The sequence below is a fragment of the Haemorhous mexicanus genome, chromosome 3 (genome assembly GCF_027477595.1).
Source record: "Haemorhous mexicanus isolate bHaeMex1 chromosome 3, bHaeMex1.pri, whole genome shotgun sequence".
In the NCBI taxonomy this organism is placed as follows: Eukaryota; Metazoa; Chordata; class Aves; order Passeriformes; family Fringillidae; genus Haemorhous; species Haemorhous mexicanus.
In genome coordinates, this window is record NC_082343.1 from 94,819,978 (window position 1) to 94,831,463 (window position 11,486).

An 11,486-nucleotide genomic window follows, 5' to 3' on the forward strand; every position below is an offset into this window, starting at 1 on the left:
GTAAGAGGTCAAGTATTTTTTTCTGAGAAATGCCAGGAAAAGCCAGCAGGTTCTGGTTAGCTGAGGCTGAAAGGTTTGGTTTCAGCTTTCCTCTGAGTTTACTTGGAATATGCTTCGACCAGAGTTCCTATTGCACCTCTGCTTTGTCACTAGACATTTAAACTATTCTACTGCAACTTCACCCATGTGTCCTTTATCAGAAGGTCTATTGCAGCAGCTAAAAGCCCTTTGCAGACTCTGAGAAACAAATGCTTGTCACCAGTTTGAAACTTATTGAGAAAGGAGGAGTCAGGATGGTGTCAGGTCTTAGTGAGACCTTGGAATGTAGGATTTCATGTTGACTTACATCACTGTATATTAAACCAAATTTTATACAAATTGTAGTCAGGTTGCTCATTCTAATCATTTAAGCTCCCCAGCTGAGGTTAGCGAGACTGTGGAACATTGGTAAGTATCTGCATTTATGTAGTGAAATGTGCTCCTGCTCAGGGCAGGAGATTGGAACTAGATGATCTCTAAGGTCCCTTCTACCCCAAACCATTCTATGATTCTGTGATACTATTTAAACACCAAATAAACCAAGTTTGTAAATGAAAGAGTCAGTGCCCTAAATCCAGCTACAGCTAGAGGCCTGGCAGTTTTCAGCTGGGCAAACTCAGGACTCTGTAGCTCTTGCTAAAGCCAACAGTTTCTTCAAAAGAAATGTCATGCAGCTGGAACCAGTTTTTGTCATCAAAAAAGGAAATAAACCAACATTTTCAGCAGCAAAGCGTGTAAAGCAGGAGAGTGGTTGCAGGAGCTATTTTCCTCCAGCCTCACTGAAGCATTCAGACTTGCAGCTAGTGTCCAGGAAGGATCTGAGGGAGAAAGCCTCGCCTACGGCAACGAACCATTTTTTTGGTGCAATTAATACAACCTCCCTGTGTAACATAAGTAGAATATCCCATCTCACTGCCATGTTCAGGGTAATTCAGAAACTTTTGCATGTATTTTTTGGCCTAGACTGCAGGTACTGCCTACATCTGTATTAACCACGTAGATTAGATAGGCAGGATGGTGCACGGCTGATTATTCTGTATTGACATTTTGAAATCAATGCAGTTGGCAAAAGAAAAGAGTCAGGAGGGCAGAGGGCAGTTTGACTTCTGATACCACACTTCATTCACTGTCTCTCACAGTTCTCGTTGGTGTTGTGTGATGTTTATACTGCGTCAAAGTCTAGGAAAAGTTTTTTACAGAAAAAAATTCAAAACCAACCCCAATATCCATTGATGAAATGGCAGAAGTGTCCTGAAGGAATATACACTAAGCAAGGCATAGAAGCTTGAGACAGATTTGAGCTGAACTAGTTGATGTGCTTTATGTTAAGTGGCAATGTGTAAAGAGTAAAAAACCAGAAAACATTGGAATAAAAGTGTGATTGGCATAGCAGCATTCTTTTCAACTAAGTGAGCTTTTCAGCCATTATAATTATTTTAAACTAGCAAATAGGAGGCATGTAGCCACTTTGTGCTAGCACAGATGTTCCCATTGACCATGACCTCTCATCTACCATCCATTTCTGCCTTGTCACCATTAGTCAGGAATTCATTTTCTGTAGGTGAGAAGTAACTTAACAGAGCTAATTGCTTTTGTTTGCCTAAGAGAAAGAGGATTCCTATTTGCAGGGAAGTGTTTGTAGATCTCAGTAGGAGGAGCTCCACAGTTATATAATCTCAAGGTAGAACTGCTGAGAGCATAGAGTGGGTTACACTGTGCACAAGGTAAGTGGGGATATTATGTTGGACATGTAGGGAGTTGTTGTACATGAAATTCAGTCATTGAATGGGATTTATAGATTAAATGTGTGTATGTACTTTCTTTACTAACATGGTTATGTGTACCAAATGTTAAACTCTTAGTCAGCTGCTTTTGGGGTGTTCAGAATTAAGAAAAAGAAAGGTATAGCCCATAAGTGGGGAGGTTTTCCTCTCACCTCCTCCTTTCTACTGTAGAGAAGCTGACATATTATTTACAAGGGCAATATGGTGGTGCTTTGGCCGTTTTCCTTTTGCTGCTGTTAAACTTCAGCCTTGTTGCTGACAGGGTGTCAATAGCTGTGAGGCTGGTACAGGCTGAGCACTGTTTGTGTGTTTGTGGCTGATGTGCACGCGTGGTTCTGAGTGGGGTGGGTGACAGTCTGCCTAGAAACTGTTGTTGCTTTAGGTTTCTGCCTAGAAATTGTTGTTGCTCGAAATTGCAGCAGAGTTGAAACTGGACCAAGCAAGCATTGCCCTGAGGCTGTGCCTGTGGTAAAGGCAAATCTGATGGTACCAGAGGCAAAATTAATTTCCATGTTTTGGAGGTTTGTCTAACGAAATTACAGAAGCGGGGAGTGTTGTAAAAGAGGTTGACTGAGGGAAAGAATTCCTTCCTGGCTGGTTATAATGGAGCATAATGGTTGCTGGGGAAAGCAGAGCAATTGCTGAGTTTATAGCATGTATCTGATTAAACAGTAAACTGTGTTCTGAGATAATGCCAAAATACGCAAAGAGCACACGCAGCTTTCTGGTCAGAACAGAACACTTTGGATGCAAAGTTTAAAATAGTTTAAAACCACTTGTTCTCTGTCTGGGCCAGTTGGTCTAAGTTCAGAATTCTGCTTAAATATTCTGCATGTGTAAGAAACAGTTAAAGGCAGAATGCTATGTGGCAGTCTCTCAATATAACCTTTTACCTCCACTGTTGATTGATTGAAGTCTTGAACAATGAATCAGTGTTTTCAAAAAAGACAACTTTGAGACCCAGTTAGAGACTCAAAAGTGCAAACCACCTTTCTTCATTGCAGCTATCAGGGAATCAGGCACGTGGGAAAATGTCTGGAAAACCCAAGCTGCACTACTTCAATGGACGTGGCCGCATGGAACCAATTCGGTGGCTCCTGGCAACAGCTGGGGTTGAGGTTGGCTTCTGGTCTTTTCTACAGAGATCCTATGACAAATATGTGCTTTTACTGTTCCTTCTGAAAAGTGGGACTGAGCAGCAGTTTCAAACTCTGCCTTGAGTGCATTGCTGAGCAGGCCAAGAGTGACCACGAGCTTACCCTGGGTAGAGGACAGGTTCCTGTTTCACTTGCATGCATCATTTGCAAAGCCTGCAGGTAGCACCAGAAATGTTTTTCCTCTGTAGCTGGTGGGAGAAGAAATTTAAAACTCCTGCAGCAGAACCTGGCTTCTTAATCTTCTGATAACAGAGGTCATGCGCCTGCAATTCTGAGTATCTTCAGTTAAATTCCAATGTCCAAAACAGCAAGAGATTATTATTGCTGCAATGATGTAGTTTATCTTTGACGGTATTCCGGTGATTTTGTAAACCACCAAGTAATTTTATTTGACCTCTGACATATTCTGATACTAAACCAGAGATGGAGTAAGGGAATCTGTGTTTTGCAATATCCCTGGGTTTCTGTCTCAGTGATGGCCCGTGTACCTTAAAACTTTTAAATATGACTTATGTTATAAAAATTAAATTTCCCATAACACACCTCTTTAGACCTTTTTACCTAAATAAAGAGGAAGCTAAATCATGGACAGAAAACAGAACTTTTCTTTTCTCCTTTGTCCAGTTTGAAGAATCTTACCTGGACAAAAAGGAGGATCTGACAAAGTTACAGAAGGGTAAGTTTCCTTCACTTTTAAATTATAACGGCAGCAATAGTAAAAATAACAAGAATCAGAATTAGAATTAGAGTTACTTGTCTGAGAACACTTAAGAATTGTTAAGACTTAGTGCCTTAGAAAGGAAATCTCTTAACTGCATTGTACATGAGCTCTCAGAGGTGCAGACTGCTGTGTGTTAGGTGCTATCATCCACCCAGTTCCTTCCACCTTCACTGAATCACAGAAGGGCTGAGGTCAGAAGGGACCTCTCAAGATTACTTACTCCACCTCTCCTCTTCAAGCAGGGCCGCCTCCAGCCAGGTACTCAGGACCATGTCCAGCTGGGTTTTGAGTATCTCCAAGGATGGAGAATTTACAGCTTCTCTGGAGAGCCCACACAGTCAAAGAGCCTTTCTTGAAGTTCAGATGGTTGACTCTCCTTTGCTTCAGCTTGTGTCCATTGCTTTCCATCCTCTGGCAATAGAGGCTTTTGTCTTCAGAGGGTCTTAAAATTCATTAGCGTCTTAGGTGGCCTACAAAGGTTTTGTTTTATATTCCCTATGAAAACAGAGTTCCAAATTTCTGAGTTTACCTGTTCCTCTGCTGCATTCCTGCTTCCCAAGGCAACAACCCACCGTGCTGGCTTCAGCTTCTGTCTTCCTGCACATGATAATCATGTTTCCTCCAAACCAAATTGCACATCTGTGCTCTTCACCTGGCCTGTGAAAAGCAATCTGAGCTAGGGGTAGTATTTGCAGTCCTGCTGTCCTGTAGGAATAATGACTTGGTCCCCCTGTTACAGGCTGCCTTTCAAAACGTATTTTGGGACACCAGCAGAAAGCTAAATGCACCCTTGCAAAGGGGACATAGCTGATCATTTATCTGAGTCAAGAAATAGGATTCCCTAAAGCAAAAACCCTTCCTGACTCTCTGATCTGATACCTCTCTTTCTGGAGAAGTATTTTTACTTCCTTCAGGCTAAGACTTCTGCATGCTAGCAAAAGTGTTGCATGGCTCCAGCATCACTCCAAGTGATATTTGCTTCCTGCAGGAATCACATGGAACTCACTTGCTGTTCCCACATCATGCCTATACAGATGAGCTGCCTTTTGTAAAGTCAACAAAGTTGTCACAAAGATCTTTTATGCTTTTATATTCACTAATATTTATTTATTCATTATTATTCAGATGATATGTTGGCCAGTGCTTAGAAAGTGCAGATATATTTAGCCAAACATGACAGAAAGTGCCTGGACCAGATCCTTCAGTCCTTTTTGGCTGTATTAGCCTCCATGAAAATCCCCTGTGCTAGAGCCATGCAGTGCTTGTATCTTTCAGTGTGCGACAGTTGCAAGTTCTGCATGTGGCTGTTTCCTCAAATCTGAAATTCCCACAACTTCATTGCTATAGTGTTAAGTTATTACCTTATCACCAAGAAGAGGCTGCTGCATGCTGAGCATTTCCCACACTTTCCTGTAAGAATGAGGAAGGTTGTCCCCAAAAGGGTTGTCAAGCATTGGAACAGGCTGCCCAAGGAAGAGGTTGAGTCACTGCGTGTAGGCGTGCACTTGGGGACATGGTTTAGTGGTGGAACTGGGCACTGTTGGTCTTACAATTGGAATTGTTGATCTTGGGATTTTTTATCCAGCCAGATTGATTCAGATTCTAAAGAAGAAGTAATACATGTAGTTCCTTTGCCTAATACGTGCTGGTGGTTGTCACTGAGGGACTGAAGGTCTCCTTGTGTTATTCCCTTTGGCCTAGATGGATCCCTGCTCTTTCAGCAAGTGCCGATGGTAGAGATCGACGGGATGAAGCTGGTGCAGACCAGAGCCATTCTCAACTACATAGCAACGAAGTACAACCTCTATGGGAAGGACATGAAGGAGAGAGCCCTGTACTGTAACAGTGCCACCTTTGCTTGTTATTCCCCAGCTCACCCTGTAGCTCAGTGAAACACAAGGGTATCCCCGCTCACAGCTCCTTTCAGTGGGAGAGAGCTGCGCTGCTTTGTGCTGCATGAGATGACTGTGGCTGCAGCTGATGTCTACAGCAGAGATAGCCAGCTGCATTCCAAAGGGGAAGTGAGCCCAGGAATCATCAGTCAGAGGTCAATGCACTTATCAGAAGAAAGCAGTCACGGGGGCAGACTGTCCTACTGATGCTGCTGTTCATTTTCTCCTGCAGTTGTCAGCAGCATCATTTTCTCCTCATCACATTCAGGGCAATGTCTTTAAAGGAATCAAAACCCCTCCTCTCTCTTATAACCAGGAATTAGTACAGATTTAATAACAGGTTATTAAAGGAGAGGACTTCTAGGGCACATGTTTTGACCTGTGGTATTTCTGAATACTTGAAATAAAGAAGCCCTGGTAAGCACATGTGTCAAGATATTTGCTAGATATTTGTATGGACCTGCTGTTAGAGTCTGGCTGATTGGATTTTTAACATGAGTCTGGATGGCACACTTGACAATTCTGTAGTCAGGTTCACAAACCCATAGTCCAGACTTCCACACAAGAATCAGTCCCAGTAGGAAGTGAGAGGACTACAGTCTTTAGATTTCCCTAGGAATTTTGCATTTCCCTCTTGCCTAAGCTCCCATCCACCCCTCTCCCCCCCCCCCCCTCCCCCCCCCCTGCAGCCTGCTCCCAGTGCAACTGCATTCAGGGGGGAACTTTGCCATGGTATGTTTGTGGGGAATAGAAGGGGCAGGGATTTCCCAGCATCTCAGTGAGGTTGTGCCAGGAGTTATTGGTGCTCTTCAGACCTATTGTGAATCTGACCTGAGCAAGTGGATCTATTCCTTTCAGAATCGATATGTACGTGGAAGGAATGTTCGATCTGAATGAGTTACTCATCATGTATGTTGTCCAACCAGCAGACAAAAAGGAGGAATATTTTGCAAATATGATGGACAAGGCTGAAAACAGATACTTCCCAGTCTTTGAGAAGGTATGTGGCAAAGAGCTTGTAGCTCAATTGATGCTGTTACCTTGCACCTCCATCGTGGAAGCACACAAGTTTTATGAGGAAAACAAGAGAAACTGCCACTGGAAATTCCATGCTCTGGTTTTTAGGGGTACTGGGATTAAGATGGAGACAGGACACTACAGAGGGGACAGAAGGCACTTCAAACCTGGGAGAGATGTACAGCTGCAAAAATCCAGCACACACTGAGCTCCCCAAATGTCCATGTTTCAATGTGTGTGTTGTTTCAGACAAAAGACACCATAGCACCAGCTTTGACATCAAGTTTCCTCCTGAAGTGCCCATGGCCCTGTACCATACATGCTGTGGAAAAGCATTGCAGTTCCTTCTGGGTCTCACACAGCTTTGTCTTCAATGCAGCTCCAGCAGCCAAGGCCAGATGAGCACAACTGAGCTGCCAGACAGAAATGTAGAAGTGAAAGAGCTGGTAGATGATGCCTAGCATGGCAGTGCCTTCAGATCACTGTTTGTACCTCAGCAGTTTAAACTGCATTTCCTTCTTTCACTGACAACTCCGTGCAATGTGTGACCCTGCTTTGAAGATATTATATTATTTATGAGGAAAGAACTGATAAAAGACAGAAAAAAGACATCATCTGCTTCCGGTTCTATATTTTTAGGTTTTGAAAGACCACGGAAAAGACTTTCTGGTTGGCAACCAGCTGAGCAGAGCGGATGTTCAATTACTTGAAATCATTTTGATGGTAGAGGAATGCAAACCTGATATACTTGCCAAATTTCCTCGCTTGCAGGTAAATGAATGGGCAGTTTGAGTGGAGAATGAATGGGAAAAGCCACTGACTTAAAGTGGCTGAGAAATATGGGGAGTGAGTGTGTCAGAAGTGACATGGAAAATATTCAAGTATTGTAAGAACTTTTAGCTGGCCTCACATACTCATTGTTATTACCCTGATCTGTCACTACGACCCCAAAAGCATAAGAAGGGGAAGCATAAAGTTTCTTCTGCAGCATCCCGCTGTAATGTGACTTTCGGAGCATGGATAACATTGAAATGTCTGACAGTTGCAAGGATTGTTAAGAACTGTTCTGTTTTGGTTTTGTTTTACAGAGTTTCAAAGCAAGACTAAGCAATATCCCCACAATAAAGAAATTCCTGCAGCCTGGCAGCCAGAGGAAACCACCAACAACAGAGGAGGATATCGCCAGAGCAATCAAAATATTCCGCTCTTGAGCAGCATTCTAAGCCCATCGAAGCTGTATTTCTTTGTATTTGTTGTTAGTGGCAAAGTGAAATTAATGGAATTAGTGAAAAAATAAAAGGGTTTTGATTTCTCTTTCCTTAGCTACAGGAGTGATTTTAGCCTACTGCAGACACTTCAATGTAAAGCTACCTGAGTGTACCCGCAAAGGAAATAGTTCACTAAATAGGGGGTATATTGGACAACACAGAATACCTTAAATAACTAAAGAAAATACCTGAAATAAATTCTTACTATTGATACTCAAAACTAAGCTGTTCATTGATTTCTTGCTGCTACTTTTATGCCTGAGATCTGTCTGGTTCTGTTTTGCTGGCATTCCCAAGAACTGTTGGAAAATTAGGAGTGATTATCCCAAAGAGTAGGTCTTTGTCACAGTACAGCTAGTCTGTAGCTGGACTGATAAATCTGGCTATAATATGAAACCTAATTTGGCTCTTCTAGTTCAATCAATAGCTCCCTAGGTGAAGAGTGAGAGGATAGATTTGAACTCAAACAGAGCACCCCAATTAATCCCTTCCACACATTCACAGAATCACAGAATTTCTTGGTTGGAAGAGACCTTTAAGATCATTGAGTCCGACCCACGCTCCAACACCTCAACGAGAACATGGCACCAAGTGCCACATCCAGTCTTTTTTTAAACACATCGAGGGATGGTTACTCCACCACCTCCCTGGGCAGGTGATTCCAGTATCTGACTACTCTTTCTGTGAAAAATTTCCTCTTAATTCTAGCCTGTATCTCCCTTGGCGCAGCTTGAGACTGTGTCCTCTTGTTCCGAGTGTTGTTGCCTGGTGAAAGAGACCTACCCCACCTCACCACAGCCACCCTTCAGGAAGCTGAAGAGAGTGATAAGGTCACCTCTGAGTCTCCTTTTCTCCAGGCTGAACAACCCCAGCTCCCTCTGTCATTCCTCACAGGGCTTGTGTTCCAAGCCCCTCACCAGCCTCATTGCCCTCCTCTGGACACACTCAAGCATCTCAACGTCCTTCCCACACTGAGGGGCCCAGAACTGGACACAGCACTCAAGGTGTGGGCTCACCAGTGCCAAGTACAGGGAATGACCTCCCCGCTCCTGCTGGCTACACTATTCCTGATACTAGCCAGGATGCCATTGGCCTTCTTGGCCACCTGGGCACACTGCTGGCTCATGTTCAGTCGACTGTCAACCAGCACCCCAAGGCCCTTTTGTCCTGAGCACTGTCCAGCCACACCGTCCCCAGCCTGTAACGTTGCAGGGGGTTATTGTGGCCAAAGTGCAGGACTCGGCACTTGGACTTATTGAACTTCATCCCATTAGATTCTGCCCATCCATCCAACCGTTCCAGGTCCCTCTGCAAAGCCCTCTGTCCCTCTAACAGACCTACACTTGCTCCCAGCTTAGTGTCATCTGCAAATTTGCTAATGAAAGACTCTAAACCCTCATCCATGTCATCTATAAAAATATTAAACAGAACTGGCCCCAGCACAGAGCCCTGAGGGACACCACCGGTGACTGGCCGCCAGCTGGATGCAGCTCCATTCACCACCACTCTCTGGGCCTGGCCATCCAGCCAGTTCTGAACCCAGCAAAGAGTGCTCCTGTCCAAGCCACGGGCTGCCAGCTTGTCTCGGAGTATGCTGTGGGACACAGTGTCAAAGGCCTTGCTCATATCCAAATAAACAACATCAACAGCCTTCCCTGAATCCACTAGGCAGGTTACCTGGTCATAAAAGGTGACCAGGTTGGTTAAACATGACCTACCCCTCCTAAACCCATGCTGACTGGGTCTGATAGCCTGGCCATCCTGTAATTTCTGTGTGATGGCACTTCATAAAAACTGTTCCATTATTTTGCAAGGTATTGAGGTCAGGCTGGTCTATAATTACCAGGATCCTCCTTTGCACCCTTTTTGTGAATGGGTATCCCATTGGCCAGCTTCCAGTCATCCGGAACCTCACCAGTGAGCCAGAAATGCAGAGACATTACTGGTCAAAGTACTGGGCTGTGTTAAGACCCAGACCAACCAGCAGCTGAGGCCTGGTAGTTTAGAGCTGCCTATATAGGAAACTGTGAACAATAAAACACCCAGCTTGGTGAGGATCAATTGGTGAGTCCCTGTTGTTTCTGCCTCCAAACAACCAACCACCCATAACGTAAGAGGTCAAGTATTTTTTTCTGAGAAGTGCCAGGAAAAACCTGCAGGTTCTGGTTAGCTGAGGCTGAAAGGTTTGGATTCAGCTTTCCTCTGAGTTTACTTGGAATATGCTTCGACCAGAGTTCCTATTGCACCTCTGCTTTGTCACTAGACATTTAAACTATTCTACTGCAACTTCACCCATGTGTCCTTTATCAGAAGGTCTATTGCAGCAGCTAAAAGCCCTTTGCAGACTTTGAGAAACAAATGCTTGTCACCAGTTTGAAACTTATTGAGAAAGGAGGAGTCAGGATGGTGTCAGGTCTTAGTGAGACCTTGGAATGTAGGATTTCATGTTGACTTACATCACTGTCTATTAAACCAAATTTTATACAAATTGTAGTCAGGTTGCTCATTCTAATCATTTAAGCTCCCCAGCTGAGGTTAGCGAGACTGTGGAACATTGGTAAGTATCTGCATTTATGTAGTGAAATGTGCTCCTGCTCAGGGCAGGAGATTGGAACTAGATGATCTCTAAGGTCCCTTCTACCCCAAACCATTCCATGATTCTGTGATACTATTTAAACACCAAATAAACCAAGTTTGTAAATGAAAGAGTCAGTGCCCTAAATCCAGCTACAGCTAGAGGCCTGGCAGTTTTCAGCTGGGCAAACTCAGGACTCTGTAGCTCTTGCTAAAGCCAACAGTTTCTTCAAAAGAAATGTCATGCAGCTGGAACCAGTTTTTGTCATCAAAAAAGGAAATAAACCAACATTTTCAGCAGCAAAGCGTGTAAAGCAGGAGAGTGGTTGCAGGAGCTATTTTCCTCCAGCCTCACTGAAGCATTCAGACTTGCAGCTAGTGTCCAGGAAGGATCTGAGGGAGAAAGCCTCGCCTACGGCAACGAACCATTTTTTTGGTGCAATTAATACAACCTCCCTGTGTAACATAAGTAGAATATCCCATCTCACTGCCATGTTCAGGGTAATTCAGAAACTTTTGCATGTATTTTTTGGCCTAGACTGCAGGTACTGCCTACATCTGTATTAACCACGAAGATTAGATAGGCAGGATGGTGCACGGCTGATTATTCTGTATTGACATTTTGAAATCAATGCAGTTGGCAAAAGAAAAGAGTCAGGAGGGCAGAGGGCAGTTTGACTTCTGATACCACACTTCATTCACTGTCTCTCACAGTTCTCTTTGGTGTTGTGTGATGTTTATACTGCGTCAAAGTCTAGGAAAAGTTTTTTACAGAAAAAAATTCAAAACCAACCCCAATATCCATTGATGAAATGGCAGAAGTGTCCTGAAGGAATATACACTAAGCAAGGCATAGAAGCTTGAGACAGATTTGAGCTGAACTAGTTGATGTGCTTTATGTTAAGTGGCAATGTGTAAAGAGTAAAAAACCAGAAAACATTGGAATAAAAGTGTGATTGGCATAGCAGCATTCTTTTCAACTAAGTGAGCTTTTCAGCCATTATAATTATTTTAAACTAGCAAATAGGAGGCAT

At 43.6% G+C, this 11,486-nt stretch overlaps 1 protein-coding gene across 2 annotated transcripts; it reads left to right on the forward strand.

The window, feature by feature from the left end:
* Positions 1-1,739: 1,739 nt before the first annotated feature.
* Positions 1,740-8,098, forward strand: LOC132325428 (glutathione S-transferase-like). Of its 2 annotated transcripts, XM_059842760.1 has the most exons (7): positions 1,740-1,763; positions 2,828-2,941; positions 3,605-3,656; positions 5,403-5,535; positions 6,452-6,593; positions 7,250-7,381; positions 7,699-8,098. In XM_059842760.1, the coding sequence occupies exons 2-7, from the start codon at positions 2,855-2,857 to the stop codon at positions 7,819-7,821; spliced, it is 669 nt and encodes a 222-aa protein (XP_059698743.1). In that variant the 5' UTR covers positions 1,740-1,763; positions 2,828-2,854; the 3' UTR covers positions 7,822-8,098. The 2 variants fall into 2 exon arrangements, with proteins under 2 accessions (XP_059698743.1, XP_059698744.1); XM_059842761.1 differs by lacking the exon at positions 7,250-7,381 and having other exon boundaries at positions 1,741-1,763.
* The last annotated feature ends 3,388 nt before the right edge of the window (positions 8,099-11,486 follow it).